Source organism: Elephantulus edwardii, unplaced genomic scaffold (assembly GCF_000299155.1).
Source record: "Elephantulus edwardii isolate Elephantulus edwardi_28Jun2011 unplaced genomic scaffold, EleEdw1.0 scaffold00017, whole genome shotgun sequence".
NCBI classification, from domain to species: Eukaryota; Metazoa; Chordata; class Mammalia; order Macroscelidea; family Macroscelididae; genus Elephantulus; species Elephantulus edwardii.
The window spans coordinates 24,226,655-24,246,137 of record NW_006399767.1 but is presented as its reverse complement, the minus strand read 5'-3'; the positions used below and the strand labels follow the sequence as shown (position 1 = coordinate 24,246,137).

At 38.3% G+C, this 19,483-nt stretch overlaps 1 protein-coding gene across 1 annotated transcript in view; it reads right to left on the bottom strand.

The window, feature by feature from the left end:
* Positions 1-19,483, bottom strand: part of STK38 (serine/threonine kinase 38) — a 49,671-nt gene continuing 30,188 nt past the window's right edge. Inside the window, exons 5-13 of the mRNA XM_006882036.1 lie at positions 19,033-19,156; positions 16,673-16,827; positions 11,801-11,903; positions 10,944-11,005; positions 3,158-3,275; positions 2,130-2,253; positions 1,647-1,742; positions 630-724; positions 1-131 (exon numbers count right to left, since the gene is read on the bottom strand). Of these exons, the coding sequence (XP_006882098.1) occupies positions 1-131; positions 630-724; positions 1,647-1,742; positions 2,130-2,253; positions 3,158-3,275; positions 10,944-11,005; positions 11,801-11,903; positions 16,673-16,827; positions 19,033-19,156 (1,008 nt within the window). The remainder of the gene's footprint in view (positions 132-629; positions 725-1,646; positions 1,743-2,129; positions 2,254-3,157; positions 3,276-10,943; positions 11,006-11,800; positions 11,904-16,672; positions 16,828-19,032; positions 19,157-19,483) is intronic.

Below are 19,483 nucleotides of genomic sequence, written 5' to 3'. Positions count from 1 at the left end.
CTATTTTGCCGCTTTCATGTAGGAAGGTATTGCACCCCGGGCGGTGAGGCCTTCAAAGCGCTTGTATGTGTAATTGATGAACACCCAGTCTTTGTTCTTGTAGTCAGTCTCAGGATGATTACTTGTGGCCACTGGGAAGAAAACAGATGTGAGAGTGGGTTCACTGGCTGACTGACCCCACATGGACCACTCAGTATAAAGGTGTGCTGTTCTGAAGAACATACCACAGCTCCCATTTCAGAATGGTTACTTCCCACTCTGAGAGGGATTTTTTTATATTAATTTGCCTGCACTCCTTGAACTTCACATTTCTTCACAAATATTCCTTACAGTTTTAGTTTCCATTCTTATCATTTGAGTTATCGAACCTTTAATTTATTAAGTAACAGACAGATGATCTTTATGACTTACTCATATGGCAGTCAGTCTAAATATGAGCTTTTCATTCCTTTTTCATTCAATAAGGTCTCACCACTACACAGCATTAGCAATGGAAAAATACTTACAAAGAATATGAAGACACAAAGCTCCATATTTTCTACTCTGATTTGGGAAATTCACCCCAAAAATGGGGGTGGGGGATAATGTGCTTATAAGGCAGGAGAAGGTGGTACTGGTTATATTATTACCTGTTGGCTTAAGAATATCAGATTCTGGAAACTCGTCGAAGTTTGAAGTATCATCAATGCTTTTGATTTCAATAGATATTGCAGCAGGTCTTTCTCTGCCAAGAATAGACATCCCAAAATTACCATGGTTAACAGATGGATCATATCAATCAAGTGCATCTCCAAAAAAGGTCTTTAGTCTGACATGAAGACAACTGTTCACCAGCAAGTAGTACAGTATTTCCGTTCTCTAAAAGCCCTGACAAACATAAGACAACTGACTACATACAAACAAAATTACTTAAAAAATACAAACTCAGTAATTCATAGCTACCAAGAGAATGGAGATAATAATGAGAAACTAAAATCTAAAGATTCTGTACTTGCTCCCTGAAATGCCTGTGTTGTCTAAAAATGAACATGGACTTGCAAGTGTTCCTTCATCTAGAGCTCTACTCTTCTTAACTGAAGGTGCCAATGCAGCAAACATGATGCAAACATGACAAAAAGATGCAAATCAGAACTTCATCTTCTGTTTAGCAGCCAACAATTGCTGAATGAGATGGTCTGAGACGTGGTAGGCTGTTGACTCATATTATCGTTAGGAGAATGCCCACCATAACTTTTCTCTCTTCTGTTCCTACTTTCTTCTATGCCACCCCCACCCCAATTTTTATTCCAGTCCCTCTCTCCCTTCTCCCTCTCCCATGGAGAGTCTGGCTGGTAGTTGTACGCAGTGGTAGAAAAGGTGTCGAGTTCAAAATAAAGGCAAGAGGACACACTTCTTCAATGCCCCTTCATGATGAGCAGAGGCCAGTTCACTTTGTTAGTAGGTGCTGGCTTCAACACACTCCATGGCACAAAGCTGCCTGGAAACCCAGCCCCCAATCCTGAGCATAAATAACAATTAGGAAAAGATCTAGAATTTCTAAGAAGCTCTCTTCCCTCACTTGGCTTCCAGAAATGATGCATCCAAATTAGTATTAAACAAAGGGCAAACTCTTGGAAATAATCCTGAACACTCCTACGTGGATATACCTGATATGTTCCCAGTCAACACCTTCAAAAAAAGAATTACTTTTGATTTCCTCAACACCAGGGGCTCCAATTCTATGTTCCCATTCACAGCAGAATCTGGAAAAGACAAAGGTCTTTCAGCAAACTTCAAGCAGTCTCTTCAGGGAAAAACACCATTTAAAAGGGAGGAAACAGCTCCAGTGGCACAGAGGCTTAGTGTAAGGCTACGAAGTCAAAGGTTTGACCCCACCAGCTTCCGCATGGCATAAAGATGGGCAGAGTCTAGCAAGAGACTCCCCATCACGTTACGGAGACCAGGCAGTTCTCTGCTATGTGTCAGAACTGACTCCATGGTAACAGACTGTTGAGTTTGTTGTTTTTAGGGGGAAAGGGAAGGGACAAAAACAGGAGTAAGGAAACAAAAAAGATACTAAGAGTTTAAAATAAAAAATGACTCATTCAAGTGAAAAAGCCTGGAAAGGAGGTGGAATTCTTGATTAATACCTCAAAATTAGGTCCTTGGCTTTCTCAGAAATGGGAACTTCTGGAGGAAAAGTCAAAGTTTCTTTCCAGTTCATCACCTTCTTATATGTCTCTTGAGGGGTCTCAGAACAGAAAGGAGGGTAGCCTGTAACAGAAAAGGAACTTCGGAGCTTTACACCTCAGAACTTTGAATCTGATTGAGATTATTCTCAAAACAATGTGTATCTTTTTAATGGCTACTGGGTACCAATGACACCTGGTCTTCTCTCCATGATATGGACAGATTCCTACTCAGTCTAGGACACATCAAAATCAATCTTTTCTCTTCCCTCAAATTCCTAAACCCAGGAGGAAAGGTGCAGGTGTGGGAATCACTGCGCCTGACGACTAGAAAAGATGGAATAATCTCCTTAACACGGATGAAGTGCCAAATGAGCAGAGTCACAATAAAGCAAAGGTTTAAACATGACCATCACGTCTCGACCAGCATCCATGCAATGCTCCTGAAGACAACAATCAGACACCACAGTCAGTCATCCACAGGCTCGCTACGACCACTGACACACACGTCCCAGTATTCACTGTCAGACGGTCACCCCCACAGATATGCCCCCTAAATATGCACCCCATCCCCATTCAAACAAGGGAGAGACGTTAGAGGGTTCCATGCTTGAGAGAGGAAGTGGTAAGCAAATAAGATGTAAAAAAGCAAAAAAGTATAGCAAGAAGACTGGGGGAGGCAAAGGCCAGTTAATGTGCTTGGCACATGTTTAATAAATGCCAATGCCGAAAAGTTGCTAGATGAACAGAATGAAAAAGTAGATGGGGGGAAAAAATCACAATAAATGATCAGCAAAACAACCTCAGGATGCCAGTGAGCCTGAGAATAGAGTGAGACAGACCCAACTGCAGAAGCTGTCTCCCTAAGAATCTACACCTCTAAAGCCAAAGGAGCAAAAGTAGTCCACCCCCAACTGCACTGAAATCTATCCACTCAGAGGTCTTCCCTGGCCGCACAGAAACGAACCTTCTGAAAGCATGCAACTTACCGATCAGCATCTCATACATGATCACCCCAAGTGACCACCAGTCACAGAGCTTGTTGTAACCGGTCTGCATGAACACCTCGGGAGCAATGTAGTCAGGCGTGCCTACTGTGGAGAAGGCCTGAAACACGTACCACACATTAGGGGAACCCAGGAAAGCAGGAGGGTGCCCAGAATTCCATTTTCAACACCAAAAGCTGTGAGGACAACCAGGGGACACCCCCAACCTGAACAAGGCCTGCTCGGCAGCTAAGACTACATCTAATTAGTCACAAGGACCTTCCTTTTTCAACCTGAACAATAGGTTCTTCCTAAGTCTAGCCAAACCCCTAATTCACTAAATCACAGGCATCCTGGTACCATAACTGACTGAGCACCCATTAAACGACAGGCTCTGTACCTGGAAATACGTATATGAGCCGACCTAACTCTGACAAAAATTCTGCAAGAAGAACCTCACCAACCCAAAACCCAACTGTGCAGAGAAAATAAGATACCTACAGACTACTGGGTTTGTCCAAGGCCTCAGAACCAGAAGTGTCAGTTTAGAAATTAAATATCTTCCCCAAATAATCTTTATTTCTACCATACATATTCTTTGATTTGAGAAAATAATAAAGGGAGCTTTATTTTTTTTTTTCAAGTTTTCTCTTAGAAGTCAATCACATCAATTGTTCTGATACTCAATTTTTTTTAATTGAGATTTTAATGAAAGTTTAATCTTCAAGGATATGAACATGTACGGCCAAGCACAATCAATAAGAGTGCATCTAAATTCCAAAATCAATCTCCATAATAGTCTATGTGTTTCCTACTGCCAAAGGGGCCCTTTAGAGTAGTGAGAGAAGATCTTCACCCTGAAACCCACAGCGTCCCTTTTCAGCAGGAAGTAGCTAAGAGAATACGCCATCCCCTTTTCCTTATGACTCAGGGTGAAGTCTCTCTCAGGGAGGAGTGATAGGGAATGGCAAAGGACACACTGACAAAGAAGATTGATCAGTACTGGCTTTGACAAGCACTGTGGCATTTGGACAAGAACAAACTGGGAGGAGGGTAGAGAGAATAGTGCAACAATGAATGAGTGGAAGCCCAAAATCTCTGTAAATGTTTATGAAAATTAATAAAATATAGAAAAAAAAAGAATACAAAAAAAAAAGAAAGTTTAGAGAGAACCTGGGATTTCCATTCATTCATTGCTGCACATTTTCCTCCCTGTCCCCCTTTCCCTGAGTTTACTTTTCTCTTTAGGAAAAAAAACCCCACTTTCATTTTTATATATACACACACCCCATCCACTTTACTATGCATATCTTATTCTGGACTCTTGTCATTCCAGCAATACCTAATCATATATTCCTTTTATACAGTTGTCTCCCTGGTCTGTTTTAATGTCATGTATATTATTTATCCCCTCTTTTCTTAGTTTTCCCCCAACCCCTATGTCAGTCCTGTTTTGTAAGACTGGAATTATGCAGTATTTGTCTTTTTGTGACTGAGATATTTCACTCAGCATGTCTTCCCTGGTCACCCATTTTGTATAATATTTCATGAGTTCTTTGTTTTCAGTGCTGCATAATATTCCATTGTGTGAATATACCACAGTTTCTCTATTTGTTTGTTGATGGGCACTTGGGTTGTTTCCAGCTCTTTGCTACTGTGAACAAAGCAGCAAAAAACAAGGGTATGCATATATCTGCTTGGGTGGCAGTTCTGGTTTCTTAAGTGTATATTCCCAGTAGTGGAACTGTTGGGTCAAACAGTATTTCTATTTCCAAATTTTGAGAAAGGGTCATATACCCTTCCATAGTGGTTGCACCATTTTACACTCCGACCAACAGTGAATAAGGGTTCCAGTTTCTCTGCAGCCTTGTCAGCATTTCTTGTTTGCTGCTCTGTTGAACTTTGCTATTGTTAATGGAATGAGATGATATCCCATAGTTGTTTTGGAGGAACATTTTCTAAACTCCAAAAACTTACTCTCATAGACCAGGGCTATAAAATAGGAGGACAAACATCGAATATGTGAAAACTCTGAAGTTTGATCACATATAAAACTAATGGAGGGGCTTTAAAAATGCCCTGCTCTTCAAAACTAAAAATCAGAGCTCTGTTGTCTTTTATTTATTATTTTTTAAAACTAGTAAAAATAGGGGGAGCTCTGGTGGCCTAGTGGCAAGAAGCTGCACCGCAATCCCAGAGGTATACAGTTCAAATCCACCAGATGCTCTGCTGGTCTGATTTGATGGTACATGCACACAAAATAATAAAATTTTTTTAAAAAATAGTAAAAATAAAGGGATCTCTGGTGGCCTAGTGGCAAGAAGTTGCACTGCAATCTCAGAGGTATTTGGTTTGAAACCACCAGATGCTCTGCTGGAGAAGGAGGGGCAATCTCCTCCTGCACCAGTCAGATCTGATTTGATGGTATACACACAAAAAATTAAAAAAAAAACAACTAGTAAAAATATAATGGGAAAAGCACACACATAATAGTACCTGAACTAAGGAGATTTAACAACATATCATGCTATTCCTGTTCTTTCATTTTTAAAAAACCCAAAACTAAAATAACAGACATAACTAAAATTGTACCTCATCTGCCCCTGCCCCCTTCTCCCAGATTTACCCATATTCCTGAAATCATGCTCATTTTGTATATGTTCATAAATGTTACTTTTTATGTATTTATAATACATGTTTCACACTACAATGCATGATTCTATATGCTACACTGTGATGTTGAGATTTATGGTGCTCAAGTTCACTCATTCCTCCTCTATATTATTCTGTTAAGTGACTAAGGCATAGTTTCTTCATTCATTCTCCTGTAAATGGACACTTAGGTTCCTTCCAAGTTTCACTATAACAACATCTGAAAAGACATTCTTTTAACAACTCCTTGGCAGTAGTACTGGGCTGTGAGGATCATCTATTAAATCAGAACTCCTCCAGCTGTCCTCCAGAGTGGCCATGCCTATTTTAAAATATTCCAGAAGAATTAATGTTCCACATCTTGTCATTACTCTGATTTCTTCGTATTATTTTTTACCAATCTGATAAATATGAAAAGGGATTCTCCTGGTTTAAATTTGGATGCTCTTATTTTTGGTTTGAGGCCATTTTTACATGTTTAATTATCCATTCCAGTTTTTTTTTTTGGTAAATTCCTATTCCAGTCCTTTGCCCATTTTTTTTCAGTTGTATTGTCTTTCTTATTCATAGAAATTCTTTAATTCAGAACATTGATTTTTTTTTTTGTAGTTGTATATAATAGCTTCTTCCTATTTGAGGCTTATCATTTTTCTGAGGATTCTTTAATGATGTAAAATTTTTTACACACCAAAAAAAAGTATAATTTATGAAATTATGAAGCATAGTAATAAAAATAAGTACCTATAAATTTCAACTGGAGAACCAAATACCGACATGCCTTTTAAGTTACAGTGCTGGCCTCTGCTCTGAGTCACTGTGCTGAATTTGATGCTTATCATTCCTCCTCTGCTTTAAATTAGTTTTTCCACAAATGTATCTACAAGTGGTCATTTTATTAATTTTGCCTGTTTGTGAACTTTATAAAAGTAGTATTGTGTATTCTCCAATGCTGTATTTTTCCCTTCAATATTATATTTCTAAATGTGATGTATGTCATGTATACTTGGGAGTTCCACTGTTTTAAAATATTCTCTTCCAATATTTAATCATGTTCTCGTGGATGGACTATTTTCAAATTCCAGGTTTTTGCTATTATAAAAAAATGCAATGAATATTTTTATACCTGTTTCATGGTGCATAACTACACATATTTCTTTAGGGCTCAAGAGTATGGACAGAAGTGCAAATGGAGTTGTTGGTGCACCTGAATTCTGTAAAAAAATTCCAAAGCCATTGTACCATGATACTATCTTTCCATTTTGTTTGTCATTGAATATATAGGTCTGTCTGTTGTTTTCATTTGCAGTAATGGAATGGCTGGGTCATATGGAATTTCTATGTTCAGCTTTTTGAGGAAGCGCCAAACTGCCTTCCAGAACGGTTGCACCATTTTACTATCCCATCAACAATGTATGAGAGTTCCTTTATCATCACATCCTTTCTAACATTTATTACTTGCTGCCCTGTTAACCTTGGCCACTATTCCTGGAGTAAGATAGTACCTCATTGTGGTTTTGATTTGCATCTCTCTTATTGGAGATTTGTACACCAATATTCATAGCAGCATTATTCACCATCACAACAACATGGAAACCCAAATGTCCAATCACAAATGAATGGACTGAGAAATTATGGTACATTCACACAATGAAATACTATGCAGCACGCAGGAGCAATGGTTTTGTAAATTATTACCTAACCTGGGAGGGACTGGAGAGCATTATGCTGAGTGAACTAACCCAGTCCCACAAAGATAAATATTGTATAAAACCAGTACTATACAATGAGTATAAGGATCCAAGAGGTGTGAGAGAGGGTAGAAGTAGAGGGGATTAATCACGGGGTTGTACAATTTGATGGGTGGAAGAGGTAGGGAAATTAAAAGAATTTGTTCTTGAAAACAATGTATTCAAATTTTGTGAATAAACTAAGGAAAAAAAAACACCCAACAACCCTTTAGTTAAAAGGAAAAAAGAAGGGTAATGCTTTCCCTCCAGGAACCAAAGTCTCCCCCACAGGAGTTCACGTTCTGTTTACTTCACTTTTCATACTTAACCTGGTGCCTTCCAAATATAGGGGGGCATCTTTCTCAAATCTTTGTTTGCCATACCAGGGTGTCTCTAAGCTCTTCATGTCTCAAATACTATACCCCTCATTTTCTCTTTTGTTCTCTGGATATTTATAGTACCTACTACAGCTGTACTCAAAAAAGAGCTTTGCTGGTTTTTTAAAATAGTCATTTCAATCACACGAATTGTTCTAACTGTAGTAGTTCTTTTTAGGAACTTGGAGGAAATACAAACAAGTTAATTCCTACTCAATCACATCTGTAAATCCTACATTTTAAAAAGAAAAGCCATAGTTGTGTGCCTCTGTGTACATCATCCTACCTTGTGCAGTTTAATATTTTTAAATACACTAATATATACATATTGCCTAATCAATCACTAAAGGGAGCTCTGGTGGCTTACTGGTAAGGAATTGAGCTGACAGTCCAAAGCTATGCAGTTTGAAGTTCAAATCCAACAGCTGTTCCATGGGCGAAAGAAAGATGGGGAATCTCCTCCTGTGTGATTTACTGCCTCTGAAAACCCGCTGGAGGATCGGTTATAGCTCAGTTCCAAAACGACAGTTCACAACAACAACAACCAATCATTAGGGCCCTAGGGTTACTCAGGATCATGCAGCTATTTAAACATATTACCACTGGACCAATTGGCAGCATCAGGATGGATGGTGAAGAGATTGAGATTGTACACAGCTTTAGTTTGCTTAGCTCCACAGTCAACAGTTTTGGCACCAGCAGCCAGGAAATTAAAAGGCGCATTGCCATGGGAAAGTCTGCTGTTAGGGACCTCTCCAAAGTATGAAGAGCAATGGTGTCTCTCTGGAGACTAAGGTGTGTCTGATACAGGCCATGGTCTTCGCAATCACTTGTTATGCATCAGAGAGTTGGACAATGACCAAGGAGGATAGAAGGAGAATTGATGCCTTTGAGCTGTGGTGCTGGAGAAGAGTATTGAGAATACCATGGACTGCTAGGAAAACAAACAGATTTGTCCTGGAAAGGGTTAAACCGGGTGGCTCCTTGGAGGCAAAGATTCTGAGGCTCCATCTAACATACTTTGGACATGTTGTGAGGAGAGACTGGTCCTTGGAGAAGGACATCATGCTTGGGAGGGTGGAGGGACGGCGCAGGAGGGGAAGGCCCTCTATGAGGTGGATTGATTCAGTGACTGGGGTAATCGGGATAGGAGTGTCAGAGACAGTGCGATTGGCACAGGACAGAGCAGAGTTTAGGGCTGTTGTACATAGGGTCGCTATGAGTCGCAACCGACTCAACGGCACATAATAACAACAACAACAATAGGATTTACGTAGTCAAAGAATGACACGAAAGTCTCCTTTTCGAATGATTCACAAAGGCCAGAAAAGTACTATACTGGGTGAGCAATTACACATGTTAAACTTAATCTGGAGCAGAGAATTTCTATTAAGCATTCACTGTTAATCAACTTTCATCTTGGGGCCAACTGAACAGGAATCACATATGAAAGGACATGAACAACTGGCCATTTGAAGATAGGTAAGTTCTATCAAAAAAGGTAATATAAAGACTACCTTAATGAATACATTTCTCTTTCTACTAGAAAGAATAAAATGGCAATAGCTTGAATTATAGCATGAAGGCCTTAACTTATTCAGACTTTCTTCACAAAAAACCTCCTCCTCACACAAAACATTTAATTAATAAGGCCTATCTAACTCCAAACTTGGAAATGGTGAATTCTTCCTTATAGAGTTACCTGTAAGTGGTCCCTACTAATAAGTCTGACATGACTCTTTGGTACATGTCAAAAGCACAATACCTGTATCAGAGTAAAAAGATAATTTAAAATACTTATGTTTAATTACCCCCAAAATAAAAAGTCAGGACACTGTTTAAAAAAGAGGGGGGAAAAAATTATCACAAAAGCTCTTACCTTATGTTATCTTTCAAAACAAATACATGCACCAGTTTGCCAACAATGGAAGAGCTATTATTTAAGGAACAATCTTCTCACTTTTTTCCGTGTGTGTGTGTGTGTGTGTGTGTACACTGTCAAATCGGATCTGACCGGTACAGGAGAAGACTGTCCCTCCTTCTCCAGCAAAGCATCTGGTGGTGGATTCGAACCACGAACCTCTGGGATTGCAGTGCAGCTTCTTGGCACTAGGCCACCAGTGCTCACCAGGAACAATCTTTTCAGGGGAAAGTCTCAACCTTGACTATCCAGAATCACCCAGAGTCCTTTTAAGTTAGTTGCTCATATTATACTGGCTTATCCCATTCTTATTGCTGTCAAATTGGGACTGACTCATAGCTGACCCTCGACTGAGTTTTTGAGGCCATAAATCCGATGGGAGGAAAATAAGTAGTACTAAATAACTTCCAACATAAACAAGGTAAGGGCAATGAAAATACTTTTTAAATGTGAGGGTATAATATTATATGGGTACAGATTCTCTTATAAAGCATCTTCCTTATGTTTCTCTCCAAATTTTGTCACCAATTTCTCTTTCCACACCAAAGTAGGGGGCAGGTGAGGTGAGTTTTGACCTGCCTAAAAAGACCTTCAACAAGACATAGCAATGGGCTTCAGTATATAAGTAATTGTGAGGGTGGCACTGGACAAGAGGACAAGGCTCAGAGCCACTGTGCATACATGAGCTGTAGTCAACTGGATGGTAGGCACCTAACAAGCAGACAAAAATGTTAAAAGTTGGATAACCACTGCCTTTGAGCTCTAAGTAGATATTTGTACTTGGATTCATTTAGAGAGTCCCCAGCTTTGTGAAGATAAAAGTAAAGGAAAAGGGGAACTGGGAAGAAGGGTTATTACTAATGTAAAAGGTCAGAAAGAAGTCATCAACTGAAAATGTCACAACTGAGGCAAACATAGTACTATCTGCCCCCTTTGAAAAGATTCCTTTTGGTGCCACCCACACAAGGAGTATTCTTTTAGGGAAATCTCAAAAGAAGGGATAAGGTACAAACATTTGTCAAATACAATTTTATACCTATTTTTATACATCATTTTAAAAAATTTATCTGTACTTAGTTTAGGGCATTTCAGAAGCAACAGACATTACTTACCAGCTGACGTCTATTCCTTTTCCAGGTCTCTGCTTTCCTTTTTGAATTCATGTTCTGGAAAGCTAGAAGTAGAGAAAACAAGTTCTATTCATAGTTTAGATAAGAATGGATGATTATCTGTTCAGGCAGAGCCTGGCCTGTGAAGTCTGACCCCATGGCACATTTTCCAGCAAGTCTATAAGCCCAGATCAGACTCTACACATGAATTTAAAGCATCATTTAGGTGAGTTTTAACTGAACTGTACATCCAAGTCAGTCACGTAGCCAGATAGGAACCACAAGAATTCCATCTACATCCAAAGGAAAGGTCCCAAAGATGACCTAAAACATTTGCAACTTCTAAAAATTTACCATCAAATTTCAGGGTGTTAACTGTTCAAAATCTAGGTTGCTGAATTTCTGATACATTATTTAACAGGCTTCTTCTCTAGGATAAGTCTTAATTTTACTTTGTAGTTTCTATGGTTTGACAGTAATCAAGTGATAGCAACCCTCATGTTACATTCACTTGAGTTCTTTCTGCCATAATAAGCAGCAGCAGCTTGGATAAATAAATCTACTCTGGAATTATTCCCAGGAGCAAAATACTTTTGATCCCTCTATATTTATCTCTAGTAACCTTCCCAGCAAAAGTACAAATAAGGCATATTCTAACATCTACCCTAAACATTCAGCAATGCTCATCTTGTCTCATTAGACAGCACAAGTCCATCAAATTTGAGAGGCCATCCGGTAAGGGACCTTTACTCTCTGACACAGTTCTAATCTGTCCTGCTCCGTCTGCTCACTGGGGGAATGAATGGCTCTCCTTGACACATTTCAGGGACAAAAAGGTCAACATCACTGTTAACACTTACTGAAATCACTGGGGAGGCTGTGGTTTAGATTCCTATAAAATTCTGTCCTATGTGCTTTTTTCAGTCCTGTGCAAAGGCCAAAGTCAGAAAGTTTCACGTGGCCCTGCAAGGAAAAAGAAACAAAGTATTGGGCAGATGAACACTCATCAATGTGAAGCAGATCATTAACTTCTCCTGGCTCACTCCACCACCAAGGCAAATGGCTTTTTGTGTTGTTGGGGTTTTTTCCCCCTTTTAATACAAGGAAAAATATGATATAGAGACTACCCTAAAATCTATCATACTAATAAAACTATTTTCAGGTTTTGTATATATCTTTGTTCAAATACACACTTCTAAACATAGTTGGACCTTCCGTAACACTGTGATTTCACTACTACTTAAACTACTTCAAATATGACTGTTTCAATACGCTCTTTAAAATTATAACTAGTAAAGCCTACCTAATAGTCAACTGCTTACAACATCACTGTTTACCAAACCAGCCCCTTAATCCTAGATGTTTACTCTAATTCTTTGCTCTCCTGCATAGGATTACAGCAGAGGAAATTCAATGGGGCAGTTCTATTCTGGATCTAAAGAACAATTAGGAATCAGCATCAAAGTTTGGTTTTTTGGGTGTTGTCCAATTACAAGCAGTATGGCCAAGGTCTGAGCCCCAACAACTTGACTCTCTGTGGTCTTTCTATGATAGCACACACACTGTCTCCTTCAGGAATCCTTGGGCTTTAACCAACTTCACAGGAACCCTGCTCCAATTAGGTCAGCTGTTTTGCTTTGAAAGAAATGCCACTAGGAATGACTCTGTGTAAGTGTGCAAGTGTACACATAGCAAGATAAACAGCCACATGAGAACTGTTTGAGTTTAGTAACCTGCTATTCTTTTTTTTTCTGACATGTAAATAATTTATCTGTATATGCATGTAGATAAAGAGGTATGTCTTTAAAAGCAGCCCCTACAGCAAATGCTACTCAAGTCTAGACTTTTGAGAGAATTCTGCAGCTATTCTGAGTACAAGCAGAAACTCATCATTTCATTTTTACTTCTACATTCTATGTGCCTAAATACATAAGAGGCTATCTGGGAGAACATTATACTAAAGATTGGGTTAGGATATTATGGTGAGCAAGTCTGTAACTAATAGAACACCTCACTCTTCTTCAGTAATAATGAGAACTCAGGTTCCTGTCTTTCAATATATTTGACAGACCAGTACACAGCCTACATAACTATAAAGAAGGGTAAATTAAGTCCGCAATCCAGCAACAAGACCATCTAAACTCAAACTAGTGTTTTATTTAAGAACGAATATATAAAAAAACAAACAAAAGTACATAAAAGGGCTTAAAACTGAAAAATACTCTTATATAGCATGTTGTTGTTAGTTGCCATGGAATATGACTCACAGTGACCCTATGACAACAGATCTGCACTCTGTCCTATTCTGTCCCATTCTCATCATCTTTGATATACTTGAGCCCACTGCTGCAGGCACTGTGTCCATCTCCTTCACTCACTCTCTACCTACCCTTGCATGACGTCCCTTTCCCAAGTGACATGCCCAAACTATGTGAGATGAAGCTTCGCCATCCTTACCTCCAAAAAGCACTCAGGCTGTACTTTTCCCAAGACATATCTGTTTGCTCTTTGGGCAGGCCACGGCATATTCAGTGCTCTTTTCCAGCACCACAGCTCAAAGGCATCAATTCTTCTGTCATTCTTATTCACTGTTCAGCTTTCAGATGCACAGCTAGTTACCAAAAAGACCATGGCCTGACTCAGGTGTACTTTAGTCTTCAAACTGGCATCACTGTCCTTAGTAATTTGGAGAAGTCTCTGAAAGTGGACTTTTCCAATGCAATAAGTCACCTGATAACCGGACTGCTGGTAGCAAGGGTATTGATTGTCACTCCAGGTTAAGATGAAATTGTTGACAATTTCACTCTTTTCTCCATCTATCATGATGTTGCTTAACAGTTCAGTGGTGAGGATTTTTGTCTTCTTGATGTTGAAATGCAATCTGTACTGAAGGATGTCGTACCTGATCTTCCACAGCAAACGTCCTTCTCACTTTGAGCAAGGTTGTGTCATGTGTCTAATGCAGGTTGTTGATAGTCTTCCTCCTATCCTGATGCAATGTTCATCTCCAGCTTCTCAAACGGTTTGTTCAGTATACACACTGAATTGGTATGGAGAAAGGATATAACTCTGAAGAACACTGTTCTTGAGTTTAAACCATGCAGTGTTTCATTGCTCTGTTCTAACAAAAGCTTCTTGGTTTAGCTATAGATTTCATATGAGCATATTTAAGTGTTCTTGAATTTCCATTCTTCTTAGTGTTATCCAGTCAATAAAACAAAAAAGACATGCTTCTAGTATCTTAAGTTTTCTGTCAAACTCCATTTCACATCAGCAATGACACACCTACCTACCACAGCCTCTTCTAAATGTAGCCTGAACTTCTGGCAGTTCTCTGTTAATGTATTGTTCTAGGCATTTTTTTAACAATCTTCAGAAAAATTGTGCTTGCATGTCATATTAATGGCACTGTTTATTAATTTTCAAATCACATTAGATCACCTTTTTTGGGAGTGGGAACAAATATGGATCTCTTCCAGTTAGTTAGCCAACCAGCTATCCTCCAAATTTCCTGGCACTGAGTGGTGAGCAAGCACATCCAGGGCTGCATCTCTTATTTGAAACATGTCAACTGTCTTCTGCCAATTAACTTCAGCACAGCTTGAATTTCTTCCTTCAATACCACTAATTCTTGCTCATATGGTACTTCTTGAAATTCTTCCTTGTGATCCAATTCTTTTTGGGAGAATAATTCTGTGTATTCCTCTATCTTCTTTTGATGCCTCCTGCATCATTCAAGATTTTGCCCATACCATCTCTCACTATTGCAACTCAAAGCTTGACTTTGTTTTTCAGTTCTTTTAACTTTAGAAATTTCAAGTGAGTTCTTCTCTTTATTCTCTCATTCTACTTCTTTGCACCTTCCATGAAAATACTTTGCTTTGTCTTCATAAGCTGCCATTTGAAATCTCCTGCTTATCTCTTTTACTTCTGCATTTAGTCCCTTTGTTCTGGCTTCCCAATGCTCTAGTATAATTTCCAGAGTCTTTTCTGACATCCATTTTGGTCTTTTTCCCCCTCTTTTGTCTTTGTAACAGCCTTTTGTTCTTCTCATGATTGATATATGTATTTCACCCCAAAACTCATCTGGTCTTCAATCATTAGTGTTCAATTCCTCAAACCTGTTCTGGATATGATTTTTAAATTCAGATGGACTAAGACTCAAGATCATACTTTGGTTCTCATAGACTTGTTTTCATTTTCTTCAGCTTTAATATGAACTTGCACATGAGTAATTGATAGTTTGTTCCACAATCTGGTCTGGTTTTGGCTGCTGATCTACAGCTTCCCCAACAATTCTTTCCATAGACGTAGTCAATGTGATTCCTGTTTAGCCCATCAGGTGAGGTTCATATGTAAAGATGCCTTCTGTGGGGTTTTTGTTGGGTTTGTTTGCTTGCTTGCTTGTTTTTAAACTATTGTGATAAGTCACTGAACGTACACAATTCAATTATTCAATGTTCAGGCTCATTTCCATCACCAAGACTATACTTTCCAACACCCATGCCTTCCTCACTGTTTCCAACTTTTGCATTTCAGTCACCAATTATCATTAATGCACTTTGACTGCATTGTCTGGTCAATGTGTGCTGCAAAAGTCTGAATATATAGCACAGAGTTTTTAAAAGCAGAACAGCTTTAAAAACTATTTACTTTTAGGATGCTATTTTTATATAAATTTTCACACAAACAGAAAAAGTACTGATGTTAAGTAGTAGTGAGAAATGAAATCATAGGTGGTTTTTCTTCTTTATAATCATCTAGATCAAATTCTCTCTATATATGCATTATTACTATAATAAGGACAACACTATTAACCAGGAAAAAAATCACCTGGGAAGTATCCTGCCCTCTTGAAATAGAAAGAAGAAAAAAAAATATTCAAAGAAAGCAGGGAAAAGAAAATTCAGGTACTCTGTAACAGTCATGAAATGACAGCAAGAAAGAAAAACACCTTATGAATTAAATTGCTTTTTATACATAAAAGTTCAGTCAAGATAACAATTGTGCATAACATTCTAGAATTCTGGAGTTGGAAGGGAGCTTCTCTAAGTCAATATACCCACTTAACAGCTAAGTCTAAAAGGGTAAAGAAATTTGTCAAGGGCTACATCCAGCAATTTCATTTGCAGCATTAGGATTCTCTTTTCATGTTATGAGGTTAGCAATCAAGCAATTGAGCTTTTTTACATGGTTAAAGAGGACTATAAATAAGGCCATTTCCAAAGTAGAGCAGATTCTCCTTTAAACCAAGAGCTTATGATTTGGAACGTGGACTTTGTGACAGGTTTTTTGGTTTTATTTGCTGTTGAAAATAATTTTTCTGGTCTTACTTCCTGGTTCCTGGTTGGGTTCTTCATTAACTGATGAGGTTGCCCCATGAGGGGGTGGGGGATGGGGTTCTCAATAGGTGATGCATTAGTCTAGTTAATTATACGCTAAAAGAGGATGACTGTGTTTAACTTACTAATTACAGAACACTGTGCTAAAATCAATTTTGCATTTGACTAGTTTCAGGAATATACTTTTAAGAGGAATGTTCAATCAAATCATAAAATTAAAGTGCACCATTCAAGTCCTTCAGAGAAAGGAAGTGACAGCTAGCTTACCTGTAGTATATAAGGTAGCTTACAATTCCCCTCCTTTGATCACCACTGGGGTACAAGTATTAAAGGGGAGGCTACTCAGCTCAGTAAAAGGAAGCTGTTCCCACTGCTGTACCCTGAGGATACCTTGCTGTCCAGGAGAAGGTTATCCGGTTTGATGTCTCTGTGGATGAATCCAAGCTGGTGAATGGAGTCTATGGCTAATACTGTTTCTGCTATGTAAAACTGAGTCTCCTCTTCAGTTAGAGTATCCTTTTTCATCAACAGGGTCATCATGTCCCCTGGAAGAAGACAAAAAGCCACCACACATACACATGCACACACACAAACACACACACAAAACAATCCATAAGTTATGTCAGTGTTCAGATGTATCTCCCCTCTCTGCCAACATAACAGGGCTAAGCAAGTCCCTGATTATTTTCCAGACACTGACTCACTCTGCCAATATGGGGGAAATGGAAATCTTTCCATTTCTAAGACTTAGAAGGTGAAGTGCTAAGATCTAGTGAGTAAGATGCTTTCTCAAATGACCAGAGAGCTGTGGTTTACATTTTACTTGTGAAAGAAAAGGGAATTTTCCATCACATGAAAGAAGAAAAAACAAACTCATATATATATAAAATGATTTGGACTGAGGGAGAAGAAAGAAAAGCCACTTTTCACTTAGCAAAAATGTCTACAAACTGCTCTCTTCATATTTAAAACTAAGCAGTATCTCTGCATAGTTTGTACTACCATTGTTAGAGAAAGATGTTAAGATAGGAAACAAAAATATAAACATTTTGGAGCTGCTGAAAACAAGTTAATTTGTATTTTCAAACACTAAAACACAAACAAAAACAAGGCAAGTCATATGTAGCAAAGTATTAGCAAACAAAAGCTGAAGTGCTATATACTAAAATGTATACTATCTCCCAGAAATATAAAAAGAATATCAACATTCTTTTTTCCTGCAGTGTCTTATTATAAACACCTAAATGTACACCAGAATGCTTCACACAAATTTTATAACATATCTGTATTTCAAGGATTTAAAAGTTAAAACTTATTTTCTGCCAAGTCAAAATTGAGGGTTTTTCCTGCTAAATACTAGTGTATAAAATTAAAGAAAGAAGAGTCTCATCCTAACAACAGAAAAAAGCAAAAAAAAATGTAAGTAATTTAAAACTAAGGGAATATTAAAGGTTCAGAGTTTAGATTTTACAGAAAGCATAAAGATGCTTATGTTAGAAAACGGGGGAAAGAAAGCAATCATGGATTTTAACAGAGCATCATACTATTTTTTAAATTTCATTTCACTGGTAATTTTGCAGATAATTTTATATTCTTGGAGAAAAGTAAGTATTTTTCCCTTAGGCATAGAGCCATTCACTAAAATGCTCTCTTTTTTTGGCCCAAGATTTGAAAAATATGATTTTCTAGTCATTCCTGGCCACCATACATTCAAACTGGAGGCATACTGGGGTCTGGGAGTGCACTGTGGCCAGCACTAAGGAGTTGTGTGGCTTTAGCTCCATGGCCCAGGAGAGCCACCAATGGCCTCACCTGTAAGCATGCCAGATGATCAGAGAGCTCAGGCCTGCTGGTCTCTGGCTCTGCAGGCCAGCTCCACCAAGTGCAAAAGGCAGGGTCCAGAAGACAGGAGGAGAAGCTATAGAAGATGGTACAGTTAAGGCCTGAGGAGACACATGTCAAGGGGCTGGTGACCAAGCAGGCTCTTTCTCCTTTTTAAGTACTGATACTTAATGTTAAAAGTTTCTCCTCATTCCACCAGCCAGACTCTTTTCTAACCTTCATCATATGTTACTAAAAAATTCTTTATGACTCTAACCTGAGCATTATCACAAGGTCACGTTATTATGCCACACATTTCTATTTGTTTTGCCTTAGAACAGATAAAGACAAAGCTGGTTTTTTGTTTCCCACCAGGGTTTGCACTATGTTTAAAAAGCTCACTGGGAAATGGATTGTGTACCCAGAAGAGATGGTAAACAATGGTCTAAATTTACTCTGGCACTTTTCTTAGGAGATGCTTCAATTTGAGTTACAAAAAACTTGAAATCTCAGAACCAAGAAATGGATTGTTGCTACTAAAGAATGAGAAATTGATTCACTAGTAATAAAGAAATAAAAGTTTAAGCAAAGAATGTCAGTTTTCATTTTGTCACTTGTATAACTATACCAATTATACTTGACAGGGGAACAGAGTCTCCTAGAATATGCCTATAAATTGATTTAAAAAAAAATGTAAGGTCCATCTGAAATCAGGAGAGCAAATGAGAAGGTTACTTTTATGGCACTAAGACTGCAGAAAAGCACCCCAGCACAAGACAGGTTACTGACCTCCTTAATAGACCTAAAAAAAGATAGAGAAAGCAACCCTGTGAGCACAATTAAAAGTAGAAAGGAGGGTTAATTGGTGACGTGAGAAAGAAACCACAAAACAAGAACAAAAAAATGACCTTTCATCATCAAGTAATTACCTCCAGGCAGGAACTCCATGATTAGGTAGAGGTTTAGCTTATCCTGAAAACTATAGAACATTTTCACAACCCACAAACTGTCTGCCTCCACTAGAATGTCACGCTCCGCACGAATGTGGCCAACCTGGAGGTATATGCATTTGATTAATGACAAGCTTTGCTTTGCTTTATTAGACTGCATATTTGTTTAAACAATTTAAGCACTGTTTTGAGTATTTAACTGTGAAGATGTGGAAGAGATCTTATTTCTGTTTCGGCAAATCTACTAACTCAAAATCAGAAATTATATTTGACCTGAAAGTCATTATTGATGAATACTTGAATGATGAAAGGCTAAAAAAAAAACCCAAAATGAATGGCTTTCAATGCAAGCAGCAAACCTAACAGTGTTATAAAATTGAACCTCTGATTAATTATATACCATTTTTCATAGTATTATGAAATTTTTAAT